The 17,527-nt window shown below is 47.6% G+C and overlaps 1 protein-coding gene across 7 annotated transcripts in view; it reads right to left on the reverse strand.

The window, feature by feature from the left end:
* MAP4K4 (mitogen-activated protein kinase kinase kinase kinase 4) overlaps nucleotides 1-13,907 on the reverse strand; it is a 171,877-nt gene extending 157,970 nt beyond the window's left edge. For 4 of the 7 annotated variants that reach the window (XM_051641639.1, XM_051641604.1, XM_051641530.1 and 1 more), the window contains exons 1-2: nucleotides 12,908-13,906; nucleotides 12,413-12,478 (exon numbers count right to left, since the gene is read on the reverse strand). In XM_051641639.1, the coding sequence (XP_051497599.1) occupies nucleotides 12,413-12,478; nucleotides 12,908-12,964 (123 nt within the window). In that variant the 5' untranslated portion in view covers nucleotides 12,965-13,906. Of the gene's footprint in view, nucleotides 1-12,412; nucleotides 12,479-12,907 lie in introns of all 7 variants that reach the window. The other 3 variants (XM_051641362.1, XM_051641276.1, XM_051641204.1) reach the window with 1 other exon arrangement.
* Nucleotides 13,908-17,527: the final 3,620 nt, after the last annotated feature.

A 17,527-nucleotide genomic window follows, 5' to 3' on the forward strand; every position in this document is an offset into this window, starting at 1 on the left:
ATTCAGGACTGATTTACTGCCACAAGCCATTCAGAAAACCATAAAGCCAGTGACATATAAGACAAGCAACTCATTCACAGGAGCTCTTTGATCTTAAATATAAATAAAATTAGGTCAATATTAAAGATTTTTATTCCTTGCCATATTAGACTTCCACAAAGGCTAAGAAAAGCTTTTCCCATTCCTTAACACTCAAATTATTTAGCAAGTAACATTTCTTTCACATGACTTGAAACATTTTCTCCATAATCACTTGTCATCGCTCCAGAATTTAACTCTTGGAGAGGACCTAAAATGCATAGGGGGAACTGCATAAAGTGCTCTCCATAGTCCCCACAGGCAAGTCACATCTGAGAATTTAATTGCATTCCACATGGGGGAAAGGAAGGAGCACAGTACACCCTTCCCAGCACTCAGATTTAAAAAAAAAGATGTTTCAGTAATTTGTTATTCAAAACATTCCAGTGATTTTTTTAACAGATTAAGAAGAGAAAGCTTGCACTGTCACTATTAATAGGCTGACATTCCTTCTATCCCCACAAGACCACACCAGAAACACAGGCGAAGGGCAACAATTTCAGGGAGCCTGGGGGTGCAGCAACTCTGCCCAAAGCCTCGGCCCTTGTGGCACAGGGACTCCTCTGAGCACATCCCTGGATGAGCACATCAGGTGTGAGGTACCACGCTGGTGTCCACAGCATCTGCTGTACATCAGGGAGGTCCTTTACCACCAAGGCTTCCCCGCAGTCCTTCGCGCTGCATCTTTTATTCCCTGTCCTGAGACAGTACATCATTAACTTAACCTGCCAAAGTAACAGTGCATTGAAGGATAAGCTAAGGATATAGCATTTCCCTGCATTTTCAGTTTACATGCTTGATTCTGTTAGGGTGGCTTTAAAATTTTGTTTATTTGCTTTCTAAATCAACCCAGAATTCTCATATGCAGAAGGCTCCTGAAACCATAACTGTAATGTGCTATGTGCTTATAAACATCAATATGCCAACACTGCTGTTTAGTCATGGTAAAATATTCTAATACCACTTCTATTACAGAGAGCAATGCAGTTGAATGTGAGCAATTCAGTACAGGGCTTTCTGCACAACTCATTTAAAGAAAGGAACCTCAGCACTGCAAGACAGCACACAACAATCCCATGTCATCACAAGCCAAACAAGCAGAGGTACCACAAGGCTCACCCTACAAGATCTACCCACCCAGTAGCCTAAGAACATTCAGCCCCTTCCTCTGGGCAGCTCTTAAGGGTTTATGAGGGACAATGTGCAAAGTTTTCCCCCCTTTTTGGCTTGGGTAAGTATGAAAGCTGACCCTCACTGAGGCAAAGAAGGAATCCCTTGATTAAAGCACAGAAGTATGTGTCTGGAGATTTGGATTGTACCTCTGTCATGTATTTCCTGGGTGGCTGTGAATAATTACACCAGTTCTCCACCGTACTTCCCTCTCACCCCTTCACTCTGAAGTAAAGCACAGTAGATAACTTGAGTATCAGAGGAGAAGCACACAAGAGCTCTGCTTCCTTCTGTGTTTAGTACAGGAGATCACCACGCAATTGAGTTTGGTTTAACAAATGGTGTGGAATATGAAACTTCAAGTACTTCAGGAATGTCCATTATAGCTGCCAAAGAGACATGAAGTACATTGCTGAAAAAAACCCTGATGTTAATTAAAAAAAAAAAAAAAGATACTCTCATTTACAACAGATTTAGATTTAAAAATAAGATTCAAAACCAGACTGAATTCTGCTAGCTGAGCTTACACCTACAGAGAAGCTATACCATGACATGGGGGGGGAGGAAACAAAATCAAAAACCCAAACAGGTTTGATGGGAAAGGACACCTTGCAGAGAAGCACACCTTTGAAAAAAATACCTCAAATATCAGCCACTTAATTACAACCCTTATCAACATCATCACAAGAGTTCAAGTATTTCTATAATTCTCCCCTGAAAAACAGTAAACTAGAATAAACGCATTATCTGTACAAGTATAGTTTATTTGGACAGGAAAGACCCCAGCACTTACTGCCCAGGACACAGAAAGGAGACATGAGGCATTGACTGCTTTTCACGCTGGTATCTCTTCTCAACCAGATCCCTCAGAAGTTCTGCAGAAATAAACTTGCCTGTATTTTTGTTCCCAGCCTCCACTTCAGAGGGCAGAGATACTGAGGGCAAGCACATTCACTTCTTGGTAAATGCACACAAAAACAGGTCACTTATTTATGAGTCCTTTGGGAAAAGGGATGCTTCCCTTCCAGTGATGGGCAAGAGGGGTTTTACATGTCATTCACATTCACACATCCAATGACAAAGGTATCTTCACTCCTACTGTACATCCCACAAAGAAGATGGACTGTAGGAGCTCAACATGCATGTTACAGAGCGGGTACATCTAGAAGACACACACCTGATATATCAATCCTAAATTCCCATTATAATTAACAGACAAAGACCCAGGTGAAGAGCAATTTATCTCATCCTAGTGCAGTTATCTCCAGAGGCCACTCCCGGTCCTGTTTCTCTTCGCTGTCCCAGAGCACACAGTTCAAGATTTAGACAGCAGAAGGACAGTACGCAGTTCACCCACTTAAGCACCTTTCAAAAGTACCATACAAGCCCACTGCACAGAAAGAAGCTGTAAATTACTGACAAGACATGCATATCTGCAGCTCTTACTACAAAATGCATTTTTCACCTATCAGGTCACCATAAAGCAACTGAAGACACACAGCACTACCATTTTTCTGGAGAAGCACAAAAAAAAGCCTTCAGTTAAGGCTCCCAGTCAGCAAACACCTCATCATTATATGCAAATTCCCCCAAGAATTACATTGATTATTGCAGTAGCATATGCTAGTAGGCTACAGATAACAGTCCATCAGCATTTTCATTTTCTTTATGTACCCCTGTGCAAGGGTTTATAACTCAGCTAGGAGTATTCCCTCTTGACAACAGCCTTGTAAGATGTGTGTAATTGTGCTTTGTTCTAGGTATTCCACTGCGTTTTCAGTATTGCACTGAATTTTCCTTGCGAAGCACCGAAATTGAGAAAAATACTGAATTGCAATAATGTTGGGAGGTCCCAGATTTTGAGATACATAAACCCAAGTACAGCATAGTATACTTTACTATAACACATTAAGGCCTGTGGACCTTAAGCTGAGTTTGAAAAGAAAACAACCCAACACTATTAGATAGCTCCAAGCGTGGGGGCAAGTTTTGAGACAAGTTTATTTTGTATTGAGCTTACTGTTTAAATTAGAATCATGAACTCTTGCCCACTGTCATCCGCTTACAGCTACTCTCACTAAATCTTGGGAAGAAGCAATTGAAACTACCAGAGCTTAACTGAAATTGACTGTTACATTTTTAAGACTTCAAGCAATGTTTAAGAGTTCCAAATGCAGAAATCCCAAACAAAGTGCATCAGCTTTGAGGTAAATCAGCAGGAGTAAATTATTGCCTTGGCAGTCCTCAGGAAGTTAATAAAACTCAGATTTGGTGCAACCGAGTATTTCAAGCTGCTGCCTTTCTTTTACCTACCTACCTGAGGAATGTCCTCCCACATCACCTCTGCCCTCTGGTGAAGCTGCCAGGTGCAGGAACCAGAGCCAACAAGTTCATACCATGGACTGATACAACATAGAAAGATGCTAATCCAAACATTCAAACCTAAAACCAGCCTGATTTTCAGAGCCCTAAAATGTCCAGTGATGCTAAGGGGAACTCCACAGGCATACCAAAGGGAAAAGTAATTTCTGGGGATAATACCACCCAGAGTGAGGAGCCAAAGACCAGTCAGACAGGTGCTAGAGATGGACATGAAGACTAGTATTTCCATGCGGGGAGTGGCATTAGGTGAAGGACAGCCTTGGGAGGCAGGTGAGGAGCAAGCCAGCACCCACAACTCCAAAGCTGCAAATGCGAGGTGCCTAGAGAGACCTTTGAGGACTTCCCTGACCATAGCGGTGGGAAGAGCACTGAGCAAGTGGACCTCGCCAGCAGTCCCAGAGCCAGGGAGTTATTGGGGCATTCAAGGCACACAGGGGCAGGGGAGGAAGCAGACGAGAGGCCACGACACACCACCAAAGCCCCAGCAACCACGTTGCTGATCCCTGCCCACAGCAGGCCTTCTCCAGGGGCAGTGCCACCTCAGTTTGGGAAGCATGTGCTTATAGCCCATGCAGCTCCGTCAGCTGCAGGTACAGATCCATGAGTCACTGCCATCCCTGCACGGAGAGCAGCTCTTATCAACATGCCGTGGGACAGCTCCAAAGGGAGGTGACGGAGACATACCAGATAAGCACTACAATACCAGTATAACTGCATCCACGTTAGGACTTTTACTGCATTAGCTGTTTTATTACTAACAGACTGATCAAGACCTGTTGGCACTTGCAGCGTCCTGTTTGTACAGTGATAATGACAGCTCCAGTGGCAGAGCAAGCCAGGGAGGCACAGCTTCACTGAGAAAGAAGCATTTTGCCAGGAGTCTTAAGACAATCTCCCCAAAAAGACTCACTCTTCTGGCACAAGGTCACAATACAGTTGGGTGGGCTGAGGGAGGTTTCATCAGCCTGGGTCACACTGAAAGCAGCACAAAAACCTGTGTCAATAAATGTTCCCCTGGTACACATAAGGCCAAAGCCTAGGGAAAGCTAGTGATGTGCCATGGGCAAAAGCTAATCTCTTTCATAATATATATAGAGTTATATAAATTATATATGCTAATGTATTTCTACTGACAATTAAGCTGTCCCTGTTTCTTATATTAAGCACTTTTGTGACTCCACACAACTTTCTGTTTCCCACAAATTGTGCCCTCTCAACATTTAAGCCAGGTTCTTCTCTGCACTCTGACCTCCCCTGTAAATTCACCTTCACTAGGCAGCTTCTCTCTGAGCTGTCCTACTATCTCCTCCCAACTCCACATATTCCCATAGATTTGGTCTTTCACTTGTCAGTATGATGCAAGATCAAGTAAGAGGATGGCATGGGAAAACCTCAGGGAGATGTCAACACCCTTTATGCCTGCTACAGTGAGTTGCACAGGGCACTTGAGATAAGAGTTAGTTGCATCAATTTCTAAATAAAGCGAAAAAAAGCCTACTCCATCCATACATCCATCCATCTCATCCCTATGTGCTTTGGAAATGCCAGTCCTCTGTAAGGGTGAGCATCACCATTCCTCAGTCTCTGAGATTCCATGCTTCTTGAATGGTGCTTTTACAGATTCCCCAAACAGAAGCAAACTAAAACCAACACTACTGAGGTCAAACCATAGTTATTCTTATGTTCAGAACAGCAGGTTTCACTCTGCTGCCAGACAGCAAAGGCTGGCAGAGCAAGGGACTGCTCTGCCTCCACAACTGTCATACTCCAGTCTATACTCGCTTCTCTTTCAGAAAGCTGCTTTGTCCATTTTCTAACACTAGATAGATACTACAGGACTGCTGAGCCCTGTGGACACCCAGAAGGAGATATGTCAAGCCTTGTTCAGGACAGGGGACCAGGAATGAGGGTTAGGTGGAGGCATCATGAACTTAACAGTAGCATTTTGACCATTTGGCAATGCTCTACAGCTTGTAATTGGTGTCATATTTTGTTCCTTTGTGCAAGCATTTCATACCACACCCAAGGCAGAAAACACACTTTGGAAGGAATATCGAGAAGCAATGTCAAAATCTTCAAGTCTCCAACATTCAAAGCTACCTCAAGGTTCCCAAAGAGTACACACAGTTGTAGGGTTTTTTTTTAATCCTCTCCCTTCCCACAGTTGCCTGTTTTTAGAGCCAACAGTAACTTTTTTTGAGGCTGTGCTGACCTGAGAAACAATCAGGGACCCATAATGCTACAAGCTTAAGATATTTGATAAGAAGACTCTTGTACAAAGCTATGCAATCCCCTCCCAAATCCACCTCTCGTTCAAGCAAGTTGAATTCCTTCCACCAGCTCCAGTGGGAGTTGGACGGGGACCTAAAATAACGCCACCGATAAGGATCTTACTGTAACTTTTGACTGAAGTCAAGCTCACATTGTGCAAGTCAATGCTATTGAGCTTAAATATCAACGTCACCCAAAGGCAGGGAGAAACCCTTCTGGCAGAGCCAGAGCATACAGTCAGAAAGGTAAAAAGGGAAAAACAAAAATACCAGTTTTCCTCCAAGGAAAACAGATCACAAGAAGGTAGGTACACAACCTAGCCAGCTGAAATCACGCTTGCAACAGAAAGTACCAATTGAAAATTGGATATGACTAGGACATAACGTATATGCATAAATACACGCTCGACCACATGAGAAAAGTCAGCTAGCGTTCCAGTCCAAAAATTTATACTAAAAAATGTATATGCTGAAGGCAGGGAAATGCAAAGGGTGAGCACCTTGTAATGCTGGATTCCCTTTGGGGATATTCCTCTACATTATCCCCTAGGGTGGGAGGTGCAGACCTGCCATCTTCACAGAGGCCAAAAAAAGCATCTCTGCACACTACTGCCAAAGCTCTGGTGCCTGGAACTTGATAATATGTCACCAAAATTTCCATTATCAGGAGAAAGCAAAAATAAAGAAAGGAAAAGTTTATGTTTCTGGTTGTCTTCCTTTCTTTCTTAAGGATCTCCAAACTATCAAAAAACCCTATCCTGAGCCTTATGAATAAAAGCTCACCTTCCCCACACCTGAAGCAAGGTGCATAGACTTCCACGGAGAAAACCTTCTGTCTCTGCAAATCTGGGGAAATACCCCCTACCATTGCCAACAGGGAGAGAGGACATGCACACAAAAAGCAAGGACAGAGTACAAGACTATTTCAACTGAAATGTTATCCACATCAGTTGAAAAATCTTCCTACAGAAAGCTGAAAAAATTTCCAAGTAATCAGTGTAATACTATGGTATGTACTTCGTTACATTCACCACCTTGAAACTCTGCACACACCCAGGTCCCAGAATGACGGGACCTCTTCTGATTACTGCAGGAATAATAAGGAGTCCCTGCTCCAGGAGTCTGCAATTTGATTGAGGACAAGACACACAAAAAAGATGTTTTGACAAACAGACAGATGGACTGAGGGAGGAAGAATGAGAGGGACATGTGGTTACCCACAATTGGCAGGTTGCTTTCTTTTCTATCTTTTTTTTTTTTTAATAAAAATAAATATCAGTAATCCCCACTGGCCACCTGCCTAGCTTTTGTATATTTAATTAAGAAGGATTTGGGTGATGCAGAACTGGTCAAAAGTTCAGCCAATTTGGGGGAGGATGGTGGGGGTGTGGGGGAGGGGTGCAGGGCAAAAACCATGAAGGACTACATCTAGCTGCAGGACCCAGGGAAAAGCCAGTATTCCAGACACTGCCTGGTCCTTCCCTGTTTCTCCAATGGCAAACACTCCCTTTGGAACACAATCCATGAACAATCAGAGAAGGAAGGGAAGAAGGCCAGTTCATACTTAAGAGAGCTGGTCTGGACCAGTTCCTGAAAACCAGTGACCTCACTGAACCTCAGAACAGTTTGTCTTTATGGTGATATGACTGGAATTGTATTCATGTTTTAACAAAATAATTTGAATTCACAACGTTGTCCCTTTAGCAGTGAGAGACAGAAAGGATTGGAGGGTGAGATTCAGCTGAGTTAGTAGAGAATACCAACCACTCTTCTCTTCCTACCCCACAACAGTCACCTTGTAGGACAGAAAGTCCATTAAGACAAAAATAGATTCTCTTTAGCATGGGAAAATATTCATCCAAGTTTTAATTTTCAAATCGGCATTTAAAAGATCACATCTTACATCATTTCCTTTTTTGAGCCAGCAGTTAGACAATACAAATCATTTACATGCAGTTTTGGAAGGCTGAAACATAAATCAACAAAAGAAGCCTTCACTGAGTTAACTATTACAAGGCTCTTAGAAAGCCACGCCAGCCTGCGTTGAGGGCAGTATCATCCCTAATTCTCATCTTTCTGGTGCACTCTCAGAACTTGCACAAAACATCCCTTCCCCCCAGTCATTGCTGCTACAAGAGAATTACCGTGTCTATCTGTGAAAGGTAACAGTGCACTCACAATAGCTATTTTAAAGTATTAGCTGTCTTTAAAAACACATATACGCACACAAACAGAACCCAAAGAGAAAGTGATGGAGCAAGTTACTATAGTTCAGTCTCAAGGCAAAATTAATCTCCCTTATGCCGCTATGAAGGATCAGATGGTAGAGATTTTTAAATGTGCAAAATATTAACCAATGGCTTTAGTTCACAGGTTATTTTTGCATTCAAAAAAAAAAAAAAGGAAGCAAACACCCAGGTTGAATCTTATCTCGAGGTAAATTTCAGAAGTGTTTTCATTCTGTGCGAGCCAAACTTCAAATTCAGGTTACTACTAGATGTGAAAAACTAAAATCCAACCACAGCAATGCTAAAAACGCTTCTCCACTATTTGCAAAAGATCAAAAAAAGTCCTTAGGACAGCTGATCGTTTGGTAAGCTAGATACAAGTTCCAGTTACACCTAAGTGCTCTGCTAAAGCGGGACTGAGTTCAGGAGGGAAGGGGCCAGAGGCACAGCTATCCCACAGGGCAGCAGCAGGCACAAAAAGCACAGTTAAAGACTAACACCATCTTTCAGCTTAATTCTGTGCCATTCACATCATTCCTTGCTTGCACCTCACGAGTTAAAAGGTGGCACATGACTAGAAAAGAGGCTGAGGGATGCTGAGCCCCAAGCAGGAGTGCTGCTCCACCAGCTCCGCCCGCGCTGCCCCAGACAAGCCTGCACATGCCTCTGGTTCCCATCAGCTGGTACCAGCCTGTTGAAGGGAGGGAGATTTCTCTCTCTCAACTCCAGCAGAGGCATGGGGCTCCTTAAGAGTGCTAAACTACAGTCTCAGGGGATTCTTCAGCACCAGCTCAGAGGGAACTCTGCTGGATCTACTTTGTATCGTTTAACCCTTTGCTTTCTATCCTATGAGCAGAAGCTTCCCTCTTTCTTCTGTGCCTTCATTCTAAGATTCTGAGCTAATTACAAAGGGACAATAACCTCCAGACCGGCCTTTTGTTCCCCAGAATGTCAGGTGATCGGCTGAGGAGCTCTGCTTTGCCCCAGGATGAATGAGCCACACCTGCTGCCCTCCCATTTCCTGTGCATATATGCATCAAAGCACAGCTATACACCTATATATAGTTCTACCATAACTGTTTATTCAGCTATGTGTAGAAATCATAGAGTCAGAGAATGTCTTGGGTTGGAAGGCACCTCCGAAGGCCATCTAGTCCAGCCCCCCTACAATAAACGGGGACATCTCACACTGGACTAGATTGCTCAGAGCCCCATCAAGCCTGACCTTGAACGTCTCCAGGGACGGGACCTCCCACCACCTCTCCAGGCAACCTGTTCCAGTGATCCACCACGCTCACACTAAAGAACTTTTTCCTAACATCCCACCTGAATCTACCCTTCTCTAGCTTGAAACCACTACCCCTTGTCCTACTGTTGCAGGCCCTTGTCAACAGCTCCTCCCCAGCCTTACAGGCCCCTTTACAGGCCCTGGAAGGCGGCTGTAAGGTCCCCCTGGAGCCTGCTCTTCTCCAGGCTGCACAACCCCCAACACCCCCAGCCTGTCTTCACAGCAGAGGGGCTCCAGCCCGCTGACACTTCCCGTGGCCCTCCTCTGGACACGCTCCAACGCGCCTCCATCAGCAGCCACGCCAGAACCACCTACAGCGGTACCGGCAGCCGGGCCGACCTGCGCTCATTCCCAGCCAGGGCAGCACCAGGCCCGCCCGCAGCTCCCCAGCAGGTGGGCACAGACCTCCCCTGCCCCCCCTCCCCCCCCCAAAGCCGGGACGGCGACCCCCGCGCCCCGGCCGCGCCAGCCAGACAAAGGGATGACGTCACGCCCCGGCCGCGCCCTCCGCCCCCCCCCCGGCAGGGACAGGTCGCCAGCCAATCCCGCGCCCCGCTCCCGGTGACGTCACCGGCGATGCCGGCGGACGGCCGCGGGGAGCACGGGGCGCGCGCCCGGCGCCCCCTCCTCTGATCCCGGGGCGCCCCGGCCGCTCCCAGTCAAACCCCCCCGGGCACCGGTCCCTCCCGGGGCGGCAGGGCCGGGCAGAAGGGAAACAAAAAGCGCGCCTGGGAAGAGGGATTTCAAGGAGGGGCTGCGGAGCAGGAGGAAGGCGGAAGGCAACGAGCGAACACGGCGTCACCGCGTCTGTCCCCCAGTCCGGCAGTTCCCCTCAAAAGTCCTGAAAACGTACACGCATGGTTTCACCTCTGGCTGTCCCTGGAGCGTTCTCCCTCACAAAACAGTGGCTGAGAAAAGTTAAATACTATTGCACTGCTATTGCACTGATTTATTTATTTTCTTTTTTTACAGAACTGTTTTCTCTGAAGAATGAAGTCAGGGTTTACTCACAGCAAGAAGTTTTCTGTTTTGCTGGGTTTTGTTTACACAGAACCCTGCTGGGTGTCCACGTTATTTTAAGACTATGCACACAAACGTGGACAATGGCCTGAGAAGCAACACTGCCAATCCAAACTTACACACCTGTCATTTCACTACTGTCTCCCAGGCTCTCTAGCAAAGCATTATTTACTATTTCTTTTATTGCTGACACACAAACCACAGTTACCAGGCAAGAGGAAACATAGCCACTGTTATCTAACCAGAAAGGAAGGGCAGGGACATCTCCTCAGACAGGCAATAAAACTAGTGCCCTAGCAGAACCTGCTGGCTGCTCCCCCTCTTATCCGAGTGACACCAGTGCCCCTAGACCTCAGGTGTTCATTCACTCTTCCAAGTCAATAAATGCACGTGCTGAGTTTCATTCCTAACACTAACTACTCTGGAGCCTTCTAGCATACTGAAGGAAAACTAAATTAAATATTTCTACTGTCAAGACAGTTAAACCACCAAGGACTTCACTCATTAAGTCAGAGCACTAACAAATAAGCCGAGAAACAATGCATCAAATTGCAATAATTAACAGGAGAGTTTCAAGTCACACACTCACGCCCCACAATTTTATTTTGTTTTGTAAGAAGGGTTCAAGCAATGCAAGCTCTGGGAGCCGAAGGATTACAGAAAACATGCAAATGGTGTCACTCAATTTGTCAGAGAAAAATTAAATGGTCAAGGTGGTGTCAAAGTGCAGTTTCTCACCCACCTCTCCTCTGTCCCCCAGTCCTTTGAGACACATCCTTTTTCCCAGCTTTCTGCCAACAGCAACAACCTGGTTATCCCGTTCCTAGTCTTAAAAATGGAACTTGCACACTGCACAGACTGCTTCTCCATCACAGAGGCTGAGGTTCACGCCCTCAAAACAAACTGACATGCATTTCATTTGCAGAAGAGGCACCAAAGTGCTTTATTTAGTTACTGGAGCTGCAAGCAGCAGTATCTTGCCATCAGGGAAAGTCACCAATTATACTGCCTTGTTTATAAGAAAAAACAAAACAAAACAAAACAAAAAAACTCTAGGCTATGGCTAGGCATACTTGGTTACTTTCAGTCATCCTTCCTTCCCTCTGCAAATATGCCTTGCATTTCTATATAATATAAAGTTAGAGGCTTCTCTCTTTGGCTAAGTATTAAGACTGTGTGAATAATCAGTCATCCTGGTAGCCAGCACTCACTGCAAAGTCATGCAATCTCGAGATGTATTTGTTCCACTGACCGCACATTGGGGGGGGGGGAGAGGAAAGTAGGCTAGTTTCACACCCACATGGGCACTCTCCGATTTCTATTTTTTAAAGTCATACACTTGTCAAACAGGTTATTCTGGGAATTCTGATTTTCACTACATAAGCTTCTCTGCTTCGATCGCTTATTTATGTTGCTCTGCCCCCCCATCACTGCACAGCACAGCAGGATCAGACACAGCACCGTTCATCCACAACTCGACAGCTTCAGCACTTTGAAGGTTTTCCAACAAGGAAGCCAGGTGACAATTTTAATGAAGGCCAATGCCTTTGTCTAAAGTCGCCGCAGCAAAGGCAGTAACTTCCATGAGGACTTTCAGCAGCAATTTCGAATAAGCCCATGGATCTATTTGTATAGTTCAGACACTAACAGTGTCCCAGTGTCCACTCGGTTTGGTCATTTTCCAAGGCAGAGAAGGGAGGGAAGGGGGGAATAACAACAATAAAGGACTATTTCATCATTTCAGGATGGATACTTGGGAGAGCAACGCACACCCCTCTGGAAAAGCAGAAGCCAAGAGGCTGACAAACTTGACACGGGCAGGAACAACGTCAAGGACAACATTTTTATCATCCCTAACTGTTCTGCTTGCCACGGCGGATGACTCGCTATCAGCCGTGCGCTCAGCCCGGCAGAGACACCGGGTACCCTCCAGGAAAATGGCAATAATAAAAGGAAAAAAAGATTCTGCCACAAACCTTGTAGACTTGCCCGTACGTGCCATTGCCAACCACTTCCACCAGCTCAAAAATCCCAGCGGGGTCCTAGGAGGGGGGCGAAAGGGGCAGAGGGGGCGGGGAGGGGGGGAAGGGGAGAAGAGAAGCTGCGTTACATTTTTGTCAGCCGATGGCTGCTGGCTGAGCCCTAGGAGCCCGTGACGGAGCCAGCGAGCAAGCCCGGCTGCTGGCGGCGTGCAGCTGTTGCGCCCTGTTTTTCGACGCACATGCCAACACATGCAAACAAAGGAAAAGCAGCCCAGGGCCGCTCTCCCCCCCCACCCGCCCCCGCGAGGCTCCCCCGCAACGCAGCCGCCGGCCCCCGCGCCCCAGCACCGGCACCGGCCCCCGGCTCCGGCCCGACCGCTCCCAACCCCGCCGGCCCGGCAGCACCGGCAGCGGAGCCCCCGCCCCCGCCCCACCGGCCCTGGGGGTGGCCTCCGCCCCGCCGCCACGGTCCTCCGCCCGGGCACTCACCCGCAGGGAGGAAAGGTCGATATCCACCAGACTTTTTGCAGGAGACTCGTTCGCCATTTTCCCGTCTCTTCTTTTTTTTTTTTTTTAAATTTATTATTTTTTTTTCCTCTCCTTTTTTTTCTTCTCTGTTAAATAATAGCGAGGCCGCCCCCCTCCCTCTTCTCTCCCCGAAGCAGCTGTGAATTGCGCGGAGCTCCTCTCCTCCCTTCCGCCCTTCCCTTCTTCACTCCAGCCCCGCCGGGTTGAAACTCTTCAGCATTGGGAGGGGTTGGCGGGGGGGATGATGGATAGATAGATAGATGGATGGTGGGAGGGGAGGGGGGGGGGAGAGGGAGGTGAAGGAAGGAAGGGAGGGAGGAAGGAAGGAAGGAAGGAAGGAGCGGGGGTGCTGCGGTCCGTCTGTCTCCCCGCGGTGCGGGGCTGGATCCCCCCGAAGTGTGCAGCGCTGCCCCTGGCCGGCCGGCCGGTCGGTGGTGGGTGGGTCGGTGGGTGGGTCGGTGGGTGCCCTCGAGTCCCCGGCAGCAGCGAGCTCACACCATATCGCGACGGCAGGAACGGCGCCGGGGCCGGTAGCCTCTGGCAGCCTCACGGTGCACCCCGCGCCTGGGCATGGCACGGCTCGGCCCGGCCCGGCCCGGCCGGGGGCGGCGCTCACGCCGGGAACCGGCAGCGGCAGCCGCGGCCCCGCTCTGGCATGGGGGGCTCACGCCCAGCGTCGCGGCGGAGCCCCCGCCGTCTCCGAGCCCTCCCCGCGGCGCTGCCCTCGCATGAAAAGGCGCCGGGCACCGGTGGGAAAGAGGCTGCGCGTCCCGGCGGCGGGGCAGGGGCGTAGGGCAGGAACGGAGTGCTGTGAGCCAGACAAAGATAGCCGGGGAGGAGGAGGAGGAGGAGGAGGAGGTGGGGAAGGAGGAGGAGAAAAGGGATACAAAATATACTGCGAGCGGAGAGAGAGAGAGAAAACAGCTCCCCCTTCCCTTCTCCAACAGGAAAAACCGGCGGAAACGCGCCCGCTCCAAAGCACTGCTGGGTAAACTCGCGGGGAGAGAGAAAGGGAGAGAGGGAGGACGGGGAGGGGAGCGGCTGTGCCCGCCCCAGCGCCCGGCCCCCAGCAACAAGCCCGCCGGGGCGGGTGGCGAGCCGGGGCGGCCCCCGCCCCGCAGCTAACATCGCCGGGGCCCGGCCGGCGGGGACGCCCACGCGTGTCCGCGGCAGGGCCGAGGGGCGGCGTGACTGGACCGGAGGGGGCCCCTGCCGAGCCGCCCGACCGGCTGCTGCGGGCAGCCCCCCATGCCTCTGCCCCGCGTCCTGGGCACGGGGTGGCCGGTGTGCGGGGCCGTGTCAGCCGTCCTGCCGCCCCCTTCGCATCTTTGGGACCGTAGCACGGTTTGTGTGAGGTGGTCGCCGCCTGCATCGCAAGGCACTTGCTGGAAATAATAAAGAGAAAAGGTGCACAAAGAGTGGTTGGAGCTACCCCGCTGCCCGTGGGATGGGCGGTGGGAGTATTTTCCCCTCCCATCTCGGATGAGACGACCAGCTATATCTCATCACTCCCCCCTCCCCCCCCCCGCCCCCCAGGCCCACAGGTATAACGTTCCTGCCTCATCAGAGACCTCTGCAGAAAGAGACAAATCTTGGCCTCCAGAACCAGATCCAACAGACTCATGCAATGACATTTTAACACAGCATTTACTAATGACCAGAACTGTCTTAGGCCCCATTCCTGCCCAGAAGCATCCTACAGCAGAATATGAATCACGTGGAAAAATCTCATTAACCTCTCTGGAGCTTGTCACATCAAGCAGTTGCACACAGGTGTAAACCTTGGCAGGATTTGTCTCTCATTGAAGTTCTTTATCACACCGATACGGCAAAAATGTTACCTGCTTGCAAGAGGTCGAGTTACGTTTCCTGTGGGAACCAAGGTTTTCCTGTCTCTTCTGCTTTAACCACAAAATTACATATACATAGCTATAAGTATCACAGAAACATACGTTTAAAACAAAGCAAACCTGTTGAGCAGAAAGTGTAAGGACGAATTACCATAACAGTTGAATGGTGTACTTCATTTTCACTTAAAGTGTAGTTACACAGAAAGGAAACTCAGGCCAGGACCAGGCACTGTTTTCCTCTAAACAAGAGCCTACAGTAAAAGGAAGGCAAATGATTTCAAATGGGCTCAGCGCTGGGTGCATCTGAGTGCACAAACACCGTGGTAGGATCAGGTCTGGAGATGCAGTAAGTTTTGAAAAGTGGATTTCCAGAAAAAAATTGTTATAGATAACCTGGTTTGCATTACACAGCTTATTTAACTCTGCCTTTCTATGCCTAAGAGCAGCCTTGGTAGGTCAAATCCATTGCCTGTGTAGTCCAGTCTTCTGTCTCCAGATGTGACCAGTGGTGAATGCTGAAGGAAGAGCACAAGGATACTTAAACTATCCAGTGATACTTCCCTGGAGCATCTTCCCAGCTTTCTGCAGTTCAGGGAGCTCTTAATTAACATTTGGTGTCACCCCATTTCATTCTGTCTGGTGATTTTTTTCCTTCCATTAGGTTGCCCATTTACTTTGTGGATTTGTACATGTGCAGGCTCTTACAATGTTCTCTGGCAGGGCTATCGAAAGATTAACTAGCTGCTTCTTATGTGAAGGGCAGCTTTGTTCATTGGCTTTGAACATCTGCTAGTTTGCAAGAATCCTCTGCTGGTTCTTGTGTTGGAAGATACGACAATCCAATGGAGCCAAGAATTTCCTATTTTTTAATACACTTCTGTTGTCTTTTTAGTGATGACAGGAATGTAAGCTATTTCATACTTGCCCTTCATTGAACTGTTTCTGCTTTTAATTGCCTTCTTTTTCAGACAGGGGAATGATCTCCATACTGTGGTCATTATGTTGGGTTCCCCATGCAGTGCCAAGGCCATGTTCTAGATTCCAGTTCTCTGTATAATTCCTGATACTCCCTTTTTTTCACTGTTGTTGAGTAGGAAAATGACAGTTCTGTGGCACATGTCTATTTTAAATCCACAGTCTCTCTCCTTAGTTGATACTTAGTTGATACACTACCTCAGTGACTGTCACTGTGTAGCAAAGATTTTCAAGCCCAAACTCTGACTGGCAACTTTAACAAACCCAATATGTAACACCTTCCTCATGCCCCTGAAAAATACACTCTTGAGTTTTATAGAGCTGGGGCTCTGAGCCCAAACACACATTTTCACCATTCTGGCTCTCATGTGGCTCCACTAAAGGGATCCCTCCCTGCTTTGAGCTTAAATTTTACTATAGTGAGTTTCATTTGTTTGTTTTAGTATTACACCAGAAGACTGATGAAGAAGCACAAGTGCTAACAACATGATTGTGAATCCTTGAAAATTAGTACATCCCCTAACTTTAGGGAGAAAAAATAATTTTCATTAAGCAGTAAATGCCACAGGAGAGCTTCCTGCTAGTTCCTGGGGTGAAGCACCACACCACCTCACCTTCCTTTTCCTTCCTACACAGGCAGAGGGATGAAAGGGTTGCTTTCTTGAAGAAGAAGTCTCTCTGGCTGCGGCCAAAACCACTTTGTTCACATGTTCATCATGCTCTTCACCAGCACAGCATACTTGCCCAGTTTGGAAAGTCTAAAGGTTAAAAGACCAAACCTAAAACCACTGGAAAGAAGATGAGCAGACTGTTCTAACTCTTCCTCGCAGAGTGAAACCAGCTCTTCTGAAGGGAGACAGAGCAAGACAGCCATCAAAAACCACAAGGCAGACGAAATGCAGGGAAAGTCCTGTGTATAGTCACCCCACACAAACAGCAGTAAATGACTGTGTCTTCTAGTGACAAACTGCTCCCTGTGCTCGCAGCAGCCGAGAGAACAGAGGAGCTGTAGTTCCCCGAGCAGTTTCAGCATCCCTAAAAGAGGGGCACCTTGTCGCGTGTGTCAGCATAAGTGTTTGTACAGCTGTGCAGTGAGCCAGGACTCATAGCACAGCTAACCCAGGAAAGGGAAATCCTTTTTTTTTTATGTTACTATTGATCAGTTTGCCGGGCTGGTTCATCGCATGCCTGCTTGCGCGGTTGTGTTGATGAGGGAGGAGGGGCAGAAAGTGAGTGCAGGGGAGGAAGTGTAACCATAGCAAGTGTAACGAAGCCTCTTGGTGGTAGCTGTGGTTTAAGCCAATTTCAATTCTCGGTGGACCCATAGAGGTACAACTAGAGAAACTTCCTTCCTTACTGGAAGAGGCACTGTGGGAGTAATGGGAACCCAACATTTATGTTTTGGCCACAAAAGAAATTCCTTGCCCTCTCTTTTTTTTTTTTTTCCAGTTCTTTGAAATTGTCTTTGTTCTATTCTTTTCTGCGTTTAATACACTGGGGCCCTAATCACTGACCAGAGTTGTAGAGGTCATCAACTGCATTAACTTTTTAAGAGCTTAATCATCAACAGTATTCAAAGAGATGAGTAAAGAGACAGGAAGTTCTGAATTTTCAGTTTGTTTCTTCAACTGATTCATCCTGTAGCCTTGGGGCATCTCATTTCCTGCCTCCACTCCTGTTCCTTATGTGGAAAATGGGAGTGATTTTGACCTACTTGATAGTGTGAAGTGTTAGACATATGCCCTATTCAACTATT

This window comes from Apus apus, chromosome 1, assembly GCF_020740795.1.
Source record: "Apus apus isolate bApuApu2 chromosome 1, bApuApu2.pri.cur, whole genome shotgun sequence".
NCBI lineage: Eukaryota > Metazoa > Chordata > Aves > Apodiformes > Apodidae > Apus > Apus apus.